The 16,433-nt window shown below is 39.0% G+C and overlaps 1 protein-coding gene across 1 annotated transcript in view; it reads right to left on the bottom strand.

The window, feature by feature from the left end:
* Positions 1-2,333: 2,333 nt before the first annotated feature.
* The window catches only part of poc1a (POC1 centriolar protein A), a 56,289-nt gene continuing 42,189 nt past the window's right edge, over positions 2,334-16,433 (bottom strand). Inside the window, exon 11 of the mRNA XM_080892060.1 lies at positions 2,334-3,259. Within this exon, the coding sequence (XP_080748186.1) occupies positions 3,149-3,259 (111 nt within the window). The 3' untranslated portion in view covers positions 2,334-3,148. The remainder of the gene's footprint in view (positions 3,260-16,433) is intronic.

The raw sequence follows: 16,433 nt of genomic DNA, 5'->3' as shown, positions 1-16,433 counted from the left end.
CCCAGAGAAGTCCAGTGTGCCGGCTCAAATCTTGGGCAATAGAAATGTGAATTTTGTTCTTTATTTCCAGAATTAAAAAAACAACATGATTTCCAGCTTTAAACTGATTTTTGAAGTTTTTTTTTTTTGCTTTAAGTGGCCTAAGAAAATATCATAAATAAAATAAAAATACATTTCCTAAGCGCTGTAAGTAATCCCAATTAAAAAAAATGAAATAAAAGTATATGGTATAAAAACAGTGGAAACTTTAACCTCCAAAACACATCCAGTCTTAAAATAAGTCAAATGTGGTTAGCATCACTGCTCTTTGTTCTTGAAGCTTATTTAAGTGTATTAACGGTTTATGATGTCAGTGAGAGTGGTCTTACTTTCAGTCGAGGGGTTCTGTCTCAGCTTTAAACACTGTGGTAACCCATTTATCAGAAAAGGGCTGATCACTGATTCAATCGCTGCTTCAAAGTGGGGCATAATTAGGTTGCAGTCAAATTACAGGCATTTTACACTGTCTGACATACTACACAACCCCTTTGATGTAATATTTTTGTAGATTTTCTTTTTTTTAGCAATCCAGGTTAGAAAGAAATAAAGAAAGCTTTGTTATTAGGTTATACATCTTTGGAAAATATCAACTGCTTTTTTAAGGTTTCTTTTATAAATTAGAAACTGTAATGTTTGTTTTTACCAAGCATTTCGATATTATTCTGTGAACCCCCTGCATGTGTCTCACTGGGCTGGTAAAAATGTACAATGCACCTAATTCCCTGGAAACTTTTGCACATTACACAACCTATAGTTTCCAGAATGCTGGGCTCTTCTGTGTTATTTTACTTCCTCACATCTGTTCTGAGTATTTTAGATCCTCAGACAACCTCTCTTTTATTTCCTGGAACTACAAACCTCCAGTTCCCCATCAGCTCATTAAGCAGTGACCACTATGCTGGGGAAATGACTATTTCAATATTTAGGATACATGCAACATATTGTAGTTCTAAGAATACCAAATGGTTTTAGATAGTTTGCATAATTTGTGTGGCGGGAAATTCTCCACCTGCTCCAAGAGGGCAGAGACATTTGGCAGTCTGAGCCCATTGGTTATCATTTCTACATCATAAATCTGTCAGAATATAATGCGATGTTTGAGGAAAAAGAAAGCCTCGAGGAACAGGACAATGTAAAGACGTGACACGCTGAACTAGTAAAGCACTAAAACACACACTGACACATACACACAAAGAGCGGCGGCAACCACAGCACACCAGGAAAAACATATCCAGATGTTCTCCTCATAGGCTCACCAACCCCCTCCTACACACACACACACACACACACACACACACACACACACACACACACACACACACACACACTGAAGCATAGCAGTTATTGAACCCACTCTTTTAGCCCCTCCTCTCTCGCACTGGTGCTCCTGGCAGACTGTCTGGTTGAGGCCCATAGTAAAGGGAGTTGTTTTCTCTGGCTGGAGTGTCTCTCTGAGAGTGCGTATGTCTGAGCATGTGTGTGTGCATATATATGTGTGTCCCCGGGCCCCAGACAGGAAGGAAGAGAGTGGGCCCGGCATTGCAGCTCCAGAATTCCGGTTTTGTTTTTCTTCTTTTTCCATTAGTGCAGAGCCTGAGCCGGGTCTTAAAGAAACAGGCATTAATATTTTCCCTTCTCAATGGCACAGCCATGAGTCCTCCACAACGACCTCGAGATGACTCATTACTGTATATAATCATATTTCCAGTTTGTTGAATTAAAAAAAAAAAAAACCCAAAACACACACACACAAAAAAAACAAAACAAAAAAAACCATGGATCTGTTCTTTGAAAAATCACAGTGTGCGTCTAAGCGCAGCCTCGGGCACATTTTCAATGAAGCATCTAAAAATAAAAATACTGATCCAGCATCAGCGCTCAGGTTACGTAAAATACTCAGGGGGGAACCGAAGAATTTTGGACACAAGCGGGGAAGGAGCATTCACCCCCATACTTTAAAAAAAATTAATCATCGCTCAAACTGTGGTAAAGAACGGGTTGAAAATTACTTGCCATGAGCAATGGATGACACCGCTCACAGCTCATGATCCTCACATTTCTGCTCAGCACAACAAAGACAGGGAAGTCATGACTTCTCTGGCAGTAACTTTAGCTCTCCCAACGAGAAAATGACCAGTCTCTTAGTAATAGCCTGTTACATTTTTTTTTCTACAAAGCTATAAAAATGGTACTCATTATAACGAAAAGGGAACCAGAAATATTTCATCACCTAACTTTGGCTTTCACGCCACACTTGAGAAGTGAAAACATTTATTAAAAGTCTGTTTTCAGTGGATAAAAGTTTTATTGACAGAACAAAAATAACCAATGTAAAAAGCAGCATTACTTTAACATAAAATATGAGGTCTGGCATCATTTATAGTCACCATGAAAATCAACAACCTGTTATCTTTCAGTACTTGCTGGAGGCACTAAAGAATGGTAATTTCAGTAAAAAAAACAAAAAACAAAACCTATCACCAGATGCATTGTGTAATTAAAATAGAAATAGTAATAAAAATGGCCTCAAGCTTGTCAGCTGGAAACATTCTCTCACCTTAAACTAAATAAAGGCACTGTGGGGGCTCTGTAAACGTTACCAGAGAACAAACGTCTTGAGTAACTGTCTTAACGCAACAGGATCATTGAGCCACATCCTTCCTTTCAAAAATGACAAATATGACTGATGGTTACACAAATATGCACTTTTCGGTGAAAAAAAAACCCCCAGTGGCTAATGGCCTCCTGCACAATATAGACTGGGTAAAAACATACACACTGTGCACAAGTGTCAACACCTGTACAGGCAGCCATTACGCTCAATCGCACACAGTGTGTCACAGCGGTAAAGTGGGGTCTTTTTGTCAGCAGGAAAGCGACTGCATGCTCAGCACTGCTGTACTGAAACTTTTCTAATATTCAACTCCTTCACTTCTCATATCTCTTTTCAACACAGCCAGACACAGTACATCAGCGGGAAGGCTCAGTGTGCATTTAAGGTTCAGTCCTTGCTTTCAGTGTGATCAAATGGCAACGGTGTATGGTGTTGATGCAACCACACTTCCCCCCTCCAACAACACAGATCAATGTGTCTCTGGTACCACTAACGTTAAGCCTCCTCGCTTCTCTGGAGATGTAGACCGATTTCCATTTGGTTCTCCAAACACTCCTTGAGCTTATCCTCCGTCAGCGTCAGCCGCTGCTCCAAGATCGAAACCGTCTGGAGGAAGAAGAGAAGACAGGAGAGGATAGGAACAAGACAAAGAAAGGAGGAAGGAGATGTATAAGAGAGAAAGAGCATGTCAGAGAGGGCTGCACAGCATCAGCCTGACAGTAATGACTATATAATGGTTGTGTTTGTGTGTGTTTGAGACAGATGTTGGGCGAGCAAAACAATCCAGCTGATTATCGTAGCAAAATCTGCTGCACGAACTGAAAACACTACAGTCTCTGTGTCTGGCACGCACTCTCTCTTGTTCTCTCTCTCACACGGTTGCATAAACACACTTACTCACACAGAGAGTACAAGAAACTAGCTTTCCGATTCAGGACGGGAATGTGTGGGCAGTGAGATCACAGTGCGACATACTTTTCTTTTGACCACCCTCCAACAGTGGCAGTAATTGTGGCGTATTTGTTCCCGTACATTCGAGCGCAGTGTCATCCGAGCCCATTTATGAGAGGGGCCACCAGGTGTAATTTCCAGAGGTGTCACCATTAAAATGAAGACACTGCTCAGCATGGGTGCGACTGACAATGTCGGAGGTTTTGTGTTAATGTGAGAACTCACATTAGACATTATGAACTTCATATCGGCTTCTGATATAAATGATGAAACGCTTAATTCTACTTTTTAAAAGTTTTTATATGACAAAAAACCCCAACTTCCAACAGCAGTCAGTAACAGCCTCAAAACTGCAATTCCAAAAAACCAACAAAAAATATGGATAAAAGACCCTCGGGGGAGTTATGAAACAGCAAGTCTGCTCGTCTACATGATCAGGCAAGAGTGAAACAACAAAATATTCGAAGGAAACCGGCATTTTTATCTCATCAGTGGCCACTGATGTTACTGAACCTGTTCTAAAAATTCTCAAGTGTAACATAGCTGCATGCACCAAAGAGGGGTCCAAGTGATTCAGCAGGGCTCAGTCGCCATGGCAACTTAATATGGTCATGTTAAAAGCGTGACTTTGTGGACTGATAGAACAAACATGTTTTTGCTTATTGTAGCACCTCCCAGTGGTCAAATTACTTTTTTTTTTTGGTATAATCTAATTATTTGGTTTGGTGTCAAAATAAATGACACAGTTGCTAAGATATGACCTCATTTCCTGTTTGGCAGCATTGCCGGAAAGAAGTTCAATCAGCTGTAAAATCGATTTGATCATCTAAAATCCACCTGAAAACTTGGCTGAAGAGTAAGGATGACAAATTTGGAAACCCTGTGGGTACACAGGCAGCTTTTCTAAAGTACAGACACACAGTCAGTGTACAACAAACAGGCTTAAAGCAGCAACATTGCCTGAAGAGATCTGACTGTACTCAACACAGAACTGAAAGAAACTAAAGATCAATAGCTGATGTCTTTGCTGTTCTCTCTCTCTGTGTGTGTGTGTGTGTGTGTGTGTGTGTGTGTGTGTGTGTGTGTGTGTGTGTGTGTGTGTGTGTGTGTGTGTGTGTGTGTCAGTGTGATTTTTCAGTGCACTGTTGTCTTTTCTTCATAGCTTCGCAAAATATATGTGAGGTCACTTTTACATTTCTAAAATTGTTTGTTCAGATATACATAAGTGTATTGCAATACATGTGTACTTTTATAACAATGTACAGTACAATTATGATACATTCGCTTAATTTCTACATTAATATCTGCAGGGCTTAAACTTAACTCTGACAAAACTCAGCACAAAAGCCTGCTCCATGTTTGTGCATCTCCAAGAAGGAAAAGAGTTAAATACAGAATTGGGTGAAAACATGATTCCATATACTTGGGAAATGCTGGATAACCCAGTATTTTGTCATGGTTTTAGCTTTTCCTAGAGACCGTCAGACCTGTGTAGTCATACAGAAGGTTCTCAAATGTACTAAAAGACAAAACCTAGTTAGCTCTTACACACACCTAACACACACCTTACACAACCCTACTGGATACAGGAAGGCTTTGAATCCTGGTTATTACAGTAATGCAACTGGATGAACTTTTCACCCACTGTGCTTTATCTCAATGACTTTCTGAGCTAAAATGGATTATGTATGAAGGAGAGTTCAAACACAGGTGGAGCACAGAGTGCAGCTCACTGCGCTAATGCTACAACAAAAACAAAACCCAGTTCTCCAACCAGTGGTAAAGCAGCCATACACTGTGTTTTTTATCTTCCCCTGCAAGCATAAAAACCTTGTTACAAAACTGTAATAAATGTCATTTAATGGATAATTAAACACAGGTCTTTTTTAAAGGCAAAAAGTCTCAGGAATCAAAAAAAAATAAGAGATAAACTACCTTCAAAATCATGTGGCAAAGTAGCCTTACCCAATCTCCAGTTTACTCTGGCATTCAAGTGCCTTTCATTCATTCAAATCAGCTGTGAATGCACTGAAAACATATATAGTTTTTGTTTTAAAGTCTAGATTTGTTTAATTCTTTTCGGTTTCTCTTTGCGGTTTGCCAAGCACTGTGAATGTCCTCTATGTTGGAAAAGCGCTACACAGACAAACAGCCCTTGGCTTGTAATTCTAACTATGAGGTGTAATAAACAAGGATATGAGTCTAAATATGATTCATTGAGATCTCCTTGGCTGTTTGCTTATTTTACAAAAGATAAGACGATGAAAAAAGCAGGCAGAGCACCTTTTCTACTCCAACTGTCTTATAGAAAGTAAGCAGCATTTAAAAATCTTTTTGAAAAGACATCTGAGCTAAATGCTACAACATAGCTTCTTTTTTTCAAATCACGAAAAAAATGACAGTAATTCTGAATGAGTCTTCTGTAAATAGTTAAGTGGCAATCATGCATCTCTTACATAACTGTTTTACTGAGCTAATGTTGCCTGGTGACAAACATAATCACAGCGACTAAGCAAATCTGGATGGAAGGGCTTGGCAACAGAATTTGGTTGAGGGCAGAAACAATCAAACAGTAAACACAACATCCCCAGACAGATTAGGCACTCTAGGTTTGGGCCAGTAAGAGCATGTAAGTATGTCAGCATGTCTCGACCTGTAATTGTACGGTATGCTGTGCTTTGTGCCAGTGAGGGCAATTTTGAAATTACTAAAAAGCAGCACAGAGATGAGTCACTCACAATATTTAGCAAAATGTAACCAGCAGTGGATGAGATGTGACACGCACATGGATAAATGAACAGGCACAATTAAAGACATGAGCAAAGATTTAACACACTACTGTACAAAACTCTTGAGCTTCCCCTTGTTTTTCATATTTTGCTTCTAAAGAGATGGACTTATATTCTTTTTAAAGTGGTCTTGAGCAACAGTTCTCCAAGTTTTTTGGCTCAGGCTTTCCAAAGTTTTTCCTTTGAACTTTGAATGGTTTTTCACTCATTTTCAGTCCAGTTCTCGCACTTGACCATTTTTAGAGGAATGTTGTTTTTTGTTTGTGTTTTAAGACACTAAACACTGACCTATGAATCATTCAAGCATGAAACGGCACCCAATGTAAGGGATGAACCAGTGTTGCATCTACACATAGACAGGGAACCAGTTTGGTTCAGAACCAAAGGCACTTTTTGTTACTAGCAGCCTGTTGCAAAAACACAGAACTTGTTCCATTGGGGGAAAAAGGACTGAGGTATGCCAAGTGAATAGAGCTCAGGAGAGAGTTAAAACAGTGAGCGTCTCACGCTTTCTTTAAAACACAGTGGAGGCTCTGTCATGTCTTGGGGCTGCATTTGAGCCAGTGTTGCTGGGGATGTTTTTCAGAATTGATGGAATTGTGAAAGCCGAAGAAAAAGTACAGCCAGATATTGAGCCACCATGAGATATCATCTGGAAACACCTTGGCAGTGGCCTTATTTTTCAGCATGACAATGATCACACTGTCAACGCAGTAAAAGCATGCCTGGATAGAAAAATACACAATGACACACTATCAGTCATGGATTGGCCTTCCCCAGAGTTATTGAAGCAGTGTGGGATCATGTTGACAGAGAACAGAAGAAAAGGCAGCCAACATCCAAAGAAGAGCTCTGAATGTCCTTCAAGAAGCCTGGAGAGCTATTCCCGAAGCGTACATAAAGAAATAACCAGAAAGCTCACATATGTCGATGAATTGCTTCATCTATTTCCTATACAGAGAAATGAGGGATGGCTCAAGACCAGTTTTGGGAAGGTTACTTTTAAAATGTATTCCACTACAGATTACATGCCACAAAATATATTTTGTAACGTATTCCGTTACGTTATTCAATGAGAGTAACATATTCTGAATACTCTGGCCTTGAGGCGACTTTTGTTGTGATTTGGCGCTATATAAATAAAATTGAATTGAATTCTGGATTACAATATTTTATCAAGCTTTTTACAACTGCATGAATGTACTATTGCTGTGTGATTTATTACTATTACTGAAGGTTACTCGCCATACCAATAACAACTAGATTTTTAAATCTTAATACAAAATGAGCAATAGGGTGGACATTAGGTAAGGCTGCACTTTTAGCAGCGATCTCGTGTACAAAACTATTCTGCACGTATATAAAACAGGTCCGCGGCTCCGAACCGTAGTAAATGGACGTCTGGCTAATATGTCAGGTCCCGTGTCAGGCTCGTAACTGAAAACTAGCTTTACTTTGTTGTCTGGGTCAACTTTGCCTGCGAGAGACAGAGAGAGGCTTTGAAAGGCTGCTCCAATGGAACTTATCGTTTCAGAGAAAAACACGAAAAAAGTGTACAGTTGAGTCTTAATAGCTTACTTACAACTGGGCTACACTGCCTTCATATTAAATAATTTTTTGAACAATAATTTCGTCACGTCATTATGCGGGCTGCAAGTAGGGGTGATATAGGCCACGAGATTGAGACACAGGCTTTAGAGCCTCAATGCGTGTTTTGTTTGGGTTTCCACCGGCGTGGAATTACCAAAAATAGAGAGGGCATAGCCTGATATATGAAACAGGAAAAAATTGCAGTGTAATCCATTTATTTCAACAAAGTTACTGTATTCTGAACACCACCTTTTTAAACTGTAACTGTAACAGAATACAGCTACTCCTATTTTGTATTTTAAATACGTAAGGCTGGTACATGTACTCCGTTACTCCTCAACACTGCTCAACACTTTTGCACAGTCTTTCACTCTATCATTTGCTACAATTACGATATTGCTTAAAAATATGTGACTAAATGACATGTGTTGCTGGATAAGAAAACATTTTTTAAAATTCATCACCTGTCTTTTCAGTCTTATCATCGCAAGACCTAGATGATGTAGGATAAAGAAAGGATGTGAGCGGGTGAGAACAAGAGAGACTCGAGATGACTGCAGATGACTTAATCTACTTCATTTTGGCATGTGGAGAACAGGTGTTTCAGTGGTTGAGCAAATACCTGTGAAACCAAAACACTAACTCCATTTTCATGCAACGGTGTGACGAGTGGAAGGTATTTCATGCAGGCTCCCCACATCTATGTGGGTGTTAAATAAAGAGCTGAAGTCATGGTGCCTTGTCCAGACTAGCCCCAGTCCTGCTAACTATGGTAGCTCATTACAAACTCATCCTCCTCCTTTATGAACAACCTGAACACGTTAGTGGGGTTGACCATCCAAACTTTAAGTTTAAACTGTGTCCACGATAGAAACTCAGAGACACTCTTTTTTTGTCAAATTTTTCCGATTTTTATTTTTTTAGAGGTTCAGTCCTGCAATTAATGCAGATTTCAACATTATGCACTCCACACTGTATATAAATGCCACTTGTTTTGCACATATTCAACTCTGTATATTTTATATATTTTATTATTATTATTATTATTATTATTTTATTTATTTATTTTTTACTATTTAATTTGTAAAAATGTGTATACACACACACACACACACACACACACACACACACACACACACACACACACGTAGGAAAATATTTAGTATACACATCCAGAAATGCATACACTATTATATATTGTACATATATTTATTAGTTTCAGGTTGGCCATTCTTGTATTTTGCTCGTTTGTGTTGTTGTGTTTGCACATCTCTGTTGCTTGTGGGGCTCGCACACAAGAATTTCACTCGCATGTGCTGTGCCAGTGTGCCTGCACATGTGATATGACAATAAAAGTGATTTGATTTGATTTTGATTTGATTTAAAGATGTTTGAGCTGACTTGCTCTTTAACTTGCCTCTGAACCTCGCCTCTTTTATGGTGCTTCCTAAAGCCCACTATAAAAGAGAAATAATAAATAAGCACCAATGCGAGGCTGTTTTTTTAAAAGAGGCTGTGCAGGTTTTCCCAGTTCTAAAACAACTCAAAACTTTGTCTTTCTATTATGAACCAAACGACTTTAGCTCAGAGAAGTTCCTACACGTTACAGAACTCCCATTTTAATCTCATCACTCCTCTGCTGACTCCACAGAGCTACAATATGAATAAACAAAAACATGTTGATGCAGGAACTGACAAAGACTATTAAAACGCTTAGTCTCTGATAGTCTAAGATACACATCACGAGGCACTGAGTTCAACACTGAGTGGGCGAGTAATGTTTTCTTTTGGGTAGTCAAACTAGATAAAATCTCCTGCTATTTCATGCGTCGTGTGAGATGTTGCATTTCTGCTTTCTCTCCTTCCGTCAACCTGCCTCCCCTTTCCAGATCAATACTACCCTAACCTGATATGGCTCCCTGTTTCTCAGCCAAGCCAGCTATTGGTGTCTCTCTGTGTGTGATTTTTGCACGTGTCCCCAGGCAGCGGCAACATAATACAGGCATCTAGTTTTCATGTGGAGTGGAAACCAAATCTTTATGCTCCTAAAAATAGAAAGAGCTGTTTTTCTTTCCTTTCCAGAACACATTATGTTCTCCAGTGCCCTGAGCATTACTGGGATCTTTTACAAAGTCTTTCAGGTTTGTTATGACCTGTGCTAGAAGAGTCTGAAAGTCAAAAGAAGGCAAACTAGTGCTGGTTCAAGGTGGAAAAGTTGATTCTTTCCTCTAAATGAGGTTATTAAATACACCACGACCACATGAAAAGAACAGGAAAAACATACATTAAAGTAGAAACTACAAAGTTTAAAGAAAGGAACAATAGCCCACAAAAGCTAAATGATGGGGATAAAAAGAAAATCAAATCACACTAATAATCAGCAGGTGTGGGGTGTGTATACATATCCTCATCTAAACCATTTTGTTGGCAGAAAGCCACCAAATAGCCCACCAGGTAAGACTAATGTTTGTAAGACAGCATAAAGCTCAAAGAGTAGGCAAAGGATTTTTTGTTTAAGAGACATGGCAAACTTTAACTCTATGTAAAAAGCAGGAGGACATGAGACTTTAAACATCTGTCTGTAAATCATGTTATGAGACACGTGTTTTGCTACTTATTATCACTAAATGAAAGGATTAATTTGGCTGTAGGTCAGGTGGTAGTGTGGGTCATCTACTAATTGGAGGTTGGTGGTTCGACGCCTGGCTGCTCCAGTCTTGGAGAGTGCAAAACACTGAACTCAAAGTTTTTCTGAGATGCGTTCATTGGAGTGTGAATGTTAGATAGGAAGCACTTAGACACAGAAAAAATTACCTGAATGGATGTGCATGAGGCATGCTGTATAAAGCACTCTGAGTGCTCCAGTAGAGGAGAAAAGTGCTACATAAGAAACAGCCCATTCACACTGACCTGCAGAATCCTGAATTACATTCAGTGACATATAATTCACAGTTTCTTTGAAAAAAACAAAAACAAAATCATTATCCATCCATTTTCTTCTGCTTATCCAGTTCAGAGTCATGGCAGGAGTGGAGCTGGAGCCTATCTCAGTTGTCTGAGGGCAAGAGGCGTGGTACACCTATATATATGAAACTACAGCCTGACTATTTTACGTGTCCATCAACTGCTAGTTGTTTTTAATCCTAACACGCATTTGTTCCTTATAAGCAAAGTATGACTTCTTGACTTATGGTCAAAAATGTGTTATGTAAGTCTTAGCGCCCTTGATCTTTGACCTTAAAATTCAAAAAAAGTTCATCTCTGAGTATAAGTCCACATTCCTGCCAAAACTTCTTCCACCAAAGAAGATCCTGCCAGGTGTTCCTGACATATCAGGGTGATGGACAGGACTGAAATAGATGAAGGGATGAAAGCACAACCCCAAAGCATATTGCCTTCGGACATGGGTGTTGACGGCCCCTAACCATCTCTCAGAGTAAACTGATGGCTTAACATGAACTTTTTTTTAAATGTAGGAGTCCAGAATCTAAGGGATAAGGTTCAGAGCAATACAACATATGCTAATACTTTTAACATTTTTTTAGGCAAAGAGTCAGCTAAAAAAATAAAATAGTATATTTAAGATTTTAACAAATACAAGTTTATTAATACGACACTAAACTACTGGTACCAAAAAGCAAATACTGGCCTGTATACTGACACAATATTGTTGTTAACAGACTGCAAAACATGAATACAGCCATTCCTTATCCCAAACCCAGTTTAACCTTTACAAGTGTACATCTGTTCTCTCTTAAAATCAGTTTAAATTCATTTGATTATTTCCCTGAGATACTCGAGGTAGTAAATCGAGCCTGTCATGAGCAGCTCTCAGCGACATGGCATAATTTTCATCTTATAAATCAGATTTCTTCAAGTTCCTCATTATCAAAAATACTGGAAAGAATTTAAATTCCTCAGAAAGAGAAAAATAAAGGTTTCCTTAGAGAACAGCGGTTTATGTTCGAGAGGCCATTCTTCACAGAAACTGATTAAAAATATTGTGAGAAAGTGCTCTCAGGGAATTTACAGTCCATTAACATGTTCCTTTCACATTCTCCTAATATTCCTTAGAGCTTCAGTTTAGCGTCTTTAACATCAATTCTGTGCTCATGGTCATGTGGCCGTAAATGTACAAACACAACACTGATCAAAAACTAAGAAAATGTAAAAAGAAATAGAATAAGGTTAGTTAACGAAGAGTAAAAACTAAAACTGAGACTGTCAATAGATTTTAACCATCTTATATCGGTTTCTGGACACACATTATTTTTCTGTTCCTGAACATGATCTCTCTCCAGTCTCATATGAACACATTCATGTTCACAGACACAAATTTATTTTTTTTTTACTTTTCTTACTTACTTAAAAAAGTCCATATGTTCCATGTGTTGGAGGGCGGGGGTTGGTGGTGCAGTGAATCACTTTTGCTACTCACACCAGAGATCCAAGTACAACTCAGACATGTCACCGATTTTCATAAATCATTTGTATTATTTTTTAATATGTTATTAAATCACAACAAATCACACGGAAAGATTTGGTTAGTGCAAACAACTTAGATTTAGAAAAAGCTCATCGTTTGGTCTAAAGTACTTCTTCTTTTAAAGCTCTGTTTTCTTGGTTGCCATAGCGATACACTGTCTGGACAACAAACCTCCCACAGATACAAACTATACTTACTTCCTTACATTACTTAGAAATTTGTGCCGACTGTCAGGAAAAATAAAAACAGTAGAATTCACTTCCATAAACACAAACAAACAGACTGACTATGTCATATTTTACTATGAAGCTGAACTCGATGGACAAACACGTAGAATAAGCAGAGAAAGAAAAATGTCATACAAAGAAGAGAACAGTTAACATGATAGCCATGAAATAATGTATCCTAATGCAAAGCCAGTGTATTAAAAAATCTTCCTGGAGATACAAGAAAAGGGCTGTTATAGGCTGTTTCCAAATAAATTTAATTTTCCAAATATCTGAAAGCCAACTGCAGGCTTTAATTGACATTTTCATACTGATCTTTTTCTTTATCCATTTCATCTGTCTATTTACTTGTTATTTAGACTGTCTGATTTTAAAAGGAGGTGGAAAATATGGCACATTATATGTAAATGTGACCTGATTTCAGCACAGATAAAAATTTAAAAAATAAATTAAGAGTGAAGAGAGGAGAGAGAAAGCGTTATGGCAGCTGAGAAATGGGAGGGGGCAGACAAGAGAAAAGCAGCTAACACAGCAGACTCTGAGCCTTTGGAAGATTCAGTTTAATGTTGAATTATTCATCATCTTTCCTCCCGGTCTCCTCAAGTATTAGAGTTACAAAGAAATGTAATGGTGAAAAACAGTGCTCGAAAAAAGATTTATAACGGAGTAGGACTATAGTGCCGAAATAAGTAATGTTGCCTAGTCAGTTGAATCTCCAGAGGATGGGCGGCAGTAGCTAAATTACACTTTGAACTAGCTAAGAAAGTAATACGAGCACCTTAGATTGTTTCAGGTCACATCTCTTTTCAACGACCAACGACTGAGCCTGCCTCAGACTTACTTTTTGTCCGGCTGCATTTAACATTGCATGTGCGCAGAGTCAAAGTTAAAAAAAATATTGGTCCAAGTGCTAACCCTCAGACTTCTAGTAGATACATGTATGGTCTTAATTTCACATTGCCACCCGCCTGGCAACGTGACAATACCCCATCAGGCATTTACAGATGAATGAATTCAAGCCATTTCCTTCATCTTTTTCAAACTTTGCACACGTTCCAAAGCCTTCCACGTTAAGACCTGTTAACTAAATTGTTCTTCTTTCCATTTTCTGCATTTCTTGAGATTCTTTTCATTTGGCTTTTAACATCAGCCTCAACAAGACTACTCTGAGTGTGACTTTGTGTGAATAAAGAAGGAAAACTTACATAAGTACTATAATTGAGTGCAAGAGTACAAGTTTGCAGCCCTGTGGAAAAACTAATACACCCTTACTGCTTCCATAGGAATTCAGAGGGTAAGTAGCAGCCAGGTGCTTCTAATCAAATTCACTTGATTAACATCATCAAGGAAGTGTGAGCACCTCTATAAAAGCTGAAGTCTGGTTAGTTTGCATTAATGTGTATGTTAACATAATGCTATCCCAAGGTCAGACGGTGCATTGCCCCTTTTAGCATGTTAAATGTTAAAGTTTGTGACAGTACAATTTGTGCAGGACAAAGCCTTTTCTCTCTAAAAAGAACATGGCAGCATGGCTTTGCTTTGCGAAGCTGCATCTGAACAAAAGACAAGAGTTGTGGAACAACATTCTTTAGATGGACGAGATCGGAGTAGAGATGTTTGATTGTATTGCGGGCCGCATTTTTAGCAAACACCTCATATCATTTATTTGGCAAAACAGCTAAAAAAAACGAGCAGAAATTACAGGGTATTTAGCAGTGGTTGGTATATACCACATGACCACAATGTCCATGATTTTACTGCTGGCCATCCAGACCTTGTTACATAATATACTGCCCTATTTTCTCCTTTTCGCAGTCACTGCCTATATGTTTATAATAAATCACAGGCTTAATATGGTGTGAAGAGAATGACTCTGTTCTGGAAATAATTGTAACTATTTGGGAAGGCCATTTTCTCCCAGTAACACCCAGAAAAAAGTAAGAAAAAGCTTACAGAAACCAAGATGCATTTCCTCTAACAATATCTAGTCCTAGAAATGACATCGCTCATGTTTCCACTAACCAAGAATGAAACAAATTTTCAAGAGAGCCGAATAGCAAACCAGATGCAGATGGTCCATCTGGTATCGGGGATGGGGTACAGTAGGCTTGAAAGAAAAGGCTGGCACCACCCCCTGGGAGGAGTCAGCTAGCTGCCTGGCAGTTCCTGCCCAATATTAAACGCTCCCACATGGTGAACTACAGTTTGAAGCTCAAGAAAGGATAGGTGAAAGAGCCAGCGCGAACCCTTTGACAGAAACACACGGATACAAGGAGTGTTTCTGTGTCTCTGCAAGGCCATTAAGTATTTACACTTACTATGCAAGAGTAAGTGCTGCTAGCACGCATATATGAATGATGTATTTTCCTCAGAGTGCACAAGCTCGGAGCTGAAACACTGCATCGAGTACAGAGAAAGACCAAACATCTTTCTGCTGTCTCAGCTCCATCTCATTCAACTCTTTACATCTGTGTCCTCTCGGTGCCCTATTTCTTCTCTGCTGCCTCTTCCTCATTATTTTAGTCTCCTTTTTTCAACCACATGACTAGGGATGGGTATTGTTTAGGTTTTATCCGATACCAGTACCAAACCGGTACTTTTGAAACGGTGCCGGTGCTCAAACGGTGCTCGAACCGGTGCTTAAAGAATGGAGAACACACACTTTGTCTAAAAACCTCTTATGTTTAGCTGTTTTTTTGTAAAAAGATAACAATGTTAGCCTTTTCTGCAGCTATAGGGGATATATGGTATCACTATTGGCTGGAAGCAGTGCTTAATCAATGGAAAAAACACAAACTTTGTCCAAAAACCTCTCATGTTTAGCTGTTTTCCACTTTTTCCATTTTAGCCTTTTTGGCCAGGGTGAAGGGAGTATCTGCCATCAAACAAGAAGACAGCCGCATGTAACTACGATGATGTTTGCTAGTTCACCTTACATGCATTAATGTAATAACGTGGTTAGCCTACTCAATGTAAATTACACATGAACAACAGTAAGCTACTCACGCAGAGAAGAACGGCTGCTGCTGCCATCATCATCCGTCATCATTTCTGCTACACTGGCAGGGCTACGGGCCACGACTCTCCTCTTCGAGTTCTTGGGGGATGTTGCTAACTCCAGGTCCGATAACAGGCACCACACCCGCAGTAGATGTGCACGGTGTGAGGTCTCGCAGCAAGCTATCAAATATGGCGCATTTCTCGGCTTTAAAAAAAAACCCGCTATGTGTCGCCAGGTGTTTCATCAGATTCTTGGTGTTACCTTCTTTGCATAATATCAGCTTAAAGCACTTGTTGCAGGCTACTGAGTTTGCATCTTTTGCTGTGAAGTACAGCCAGACTTTGACCGCTTCGCCTTGGGCATTTGAATATGAATGAATATGAATGAATATTCTTTATTGTCATTGTCACAGGTACAATGAAATTGAAAGATGTCTCTGGTCAGTGCAACATCACAAAAGATAAATACTTAAAAACTATAATTAAATACTTAAAAACTATAATGATAGGATATAAAAGATAGAAATACATATAAAATACAGTATTCTCATACCGTAGATACACCCAAGCAATCCAGGCCTAAGGCCCCATACAGACACTCAACATACGACCTAGTTGATATATCACTCAAACAATCAATCACTCAATCAATTTGTTAGCGCATCCAACAAAATATGTCTGAAAGCATTCCAACATCAAGGGCACAAATGACAACAGGGGCAATGAAAGTCATCTAC

This window comes from Rhamphochromis sp. 'chilingali' (assembly GCF_963969265.1).
Source record: "Rhamphochromis sp. 'chilingali' genome assembly, chromosome: 9".
Taxonomy (NCBI): Eukaryota; Metazoa; Chordata; class Actinopteri; order Cichliformes; family Cichlidae; genus Rhamphochromis; species Rhamphochromis sp. 'chilingali'.
Note: the sequence above shows the minus strand (reverse complement) of the source record. Positions and strands in the feature narration are given on the sequence as shown.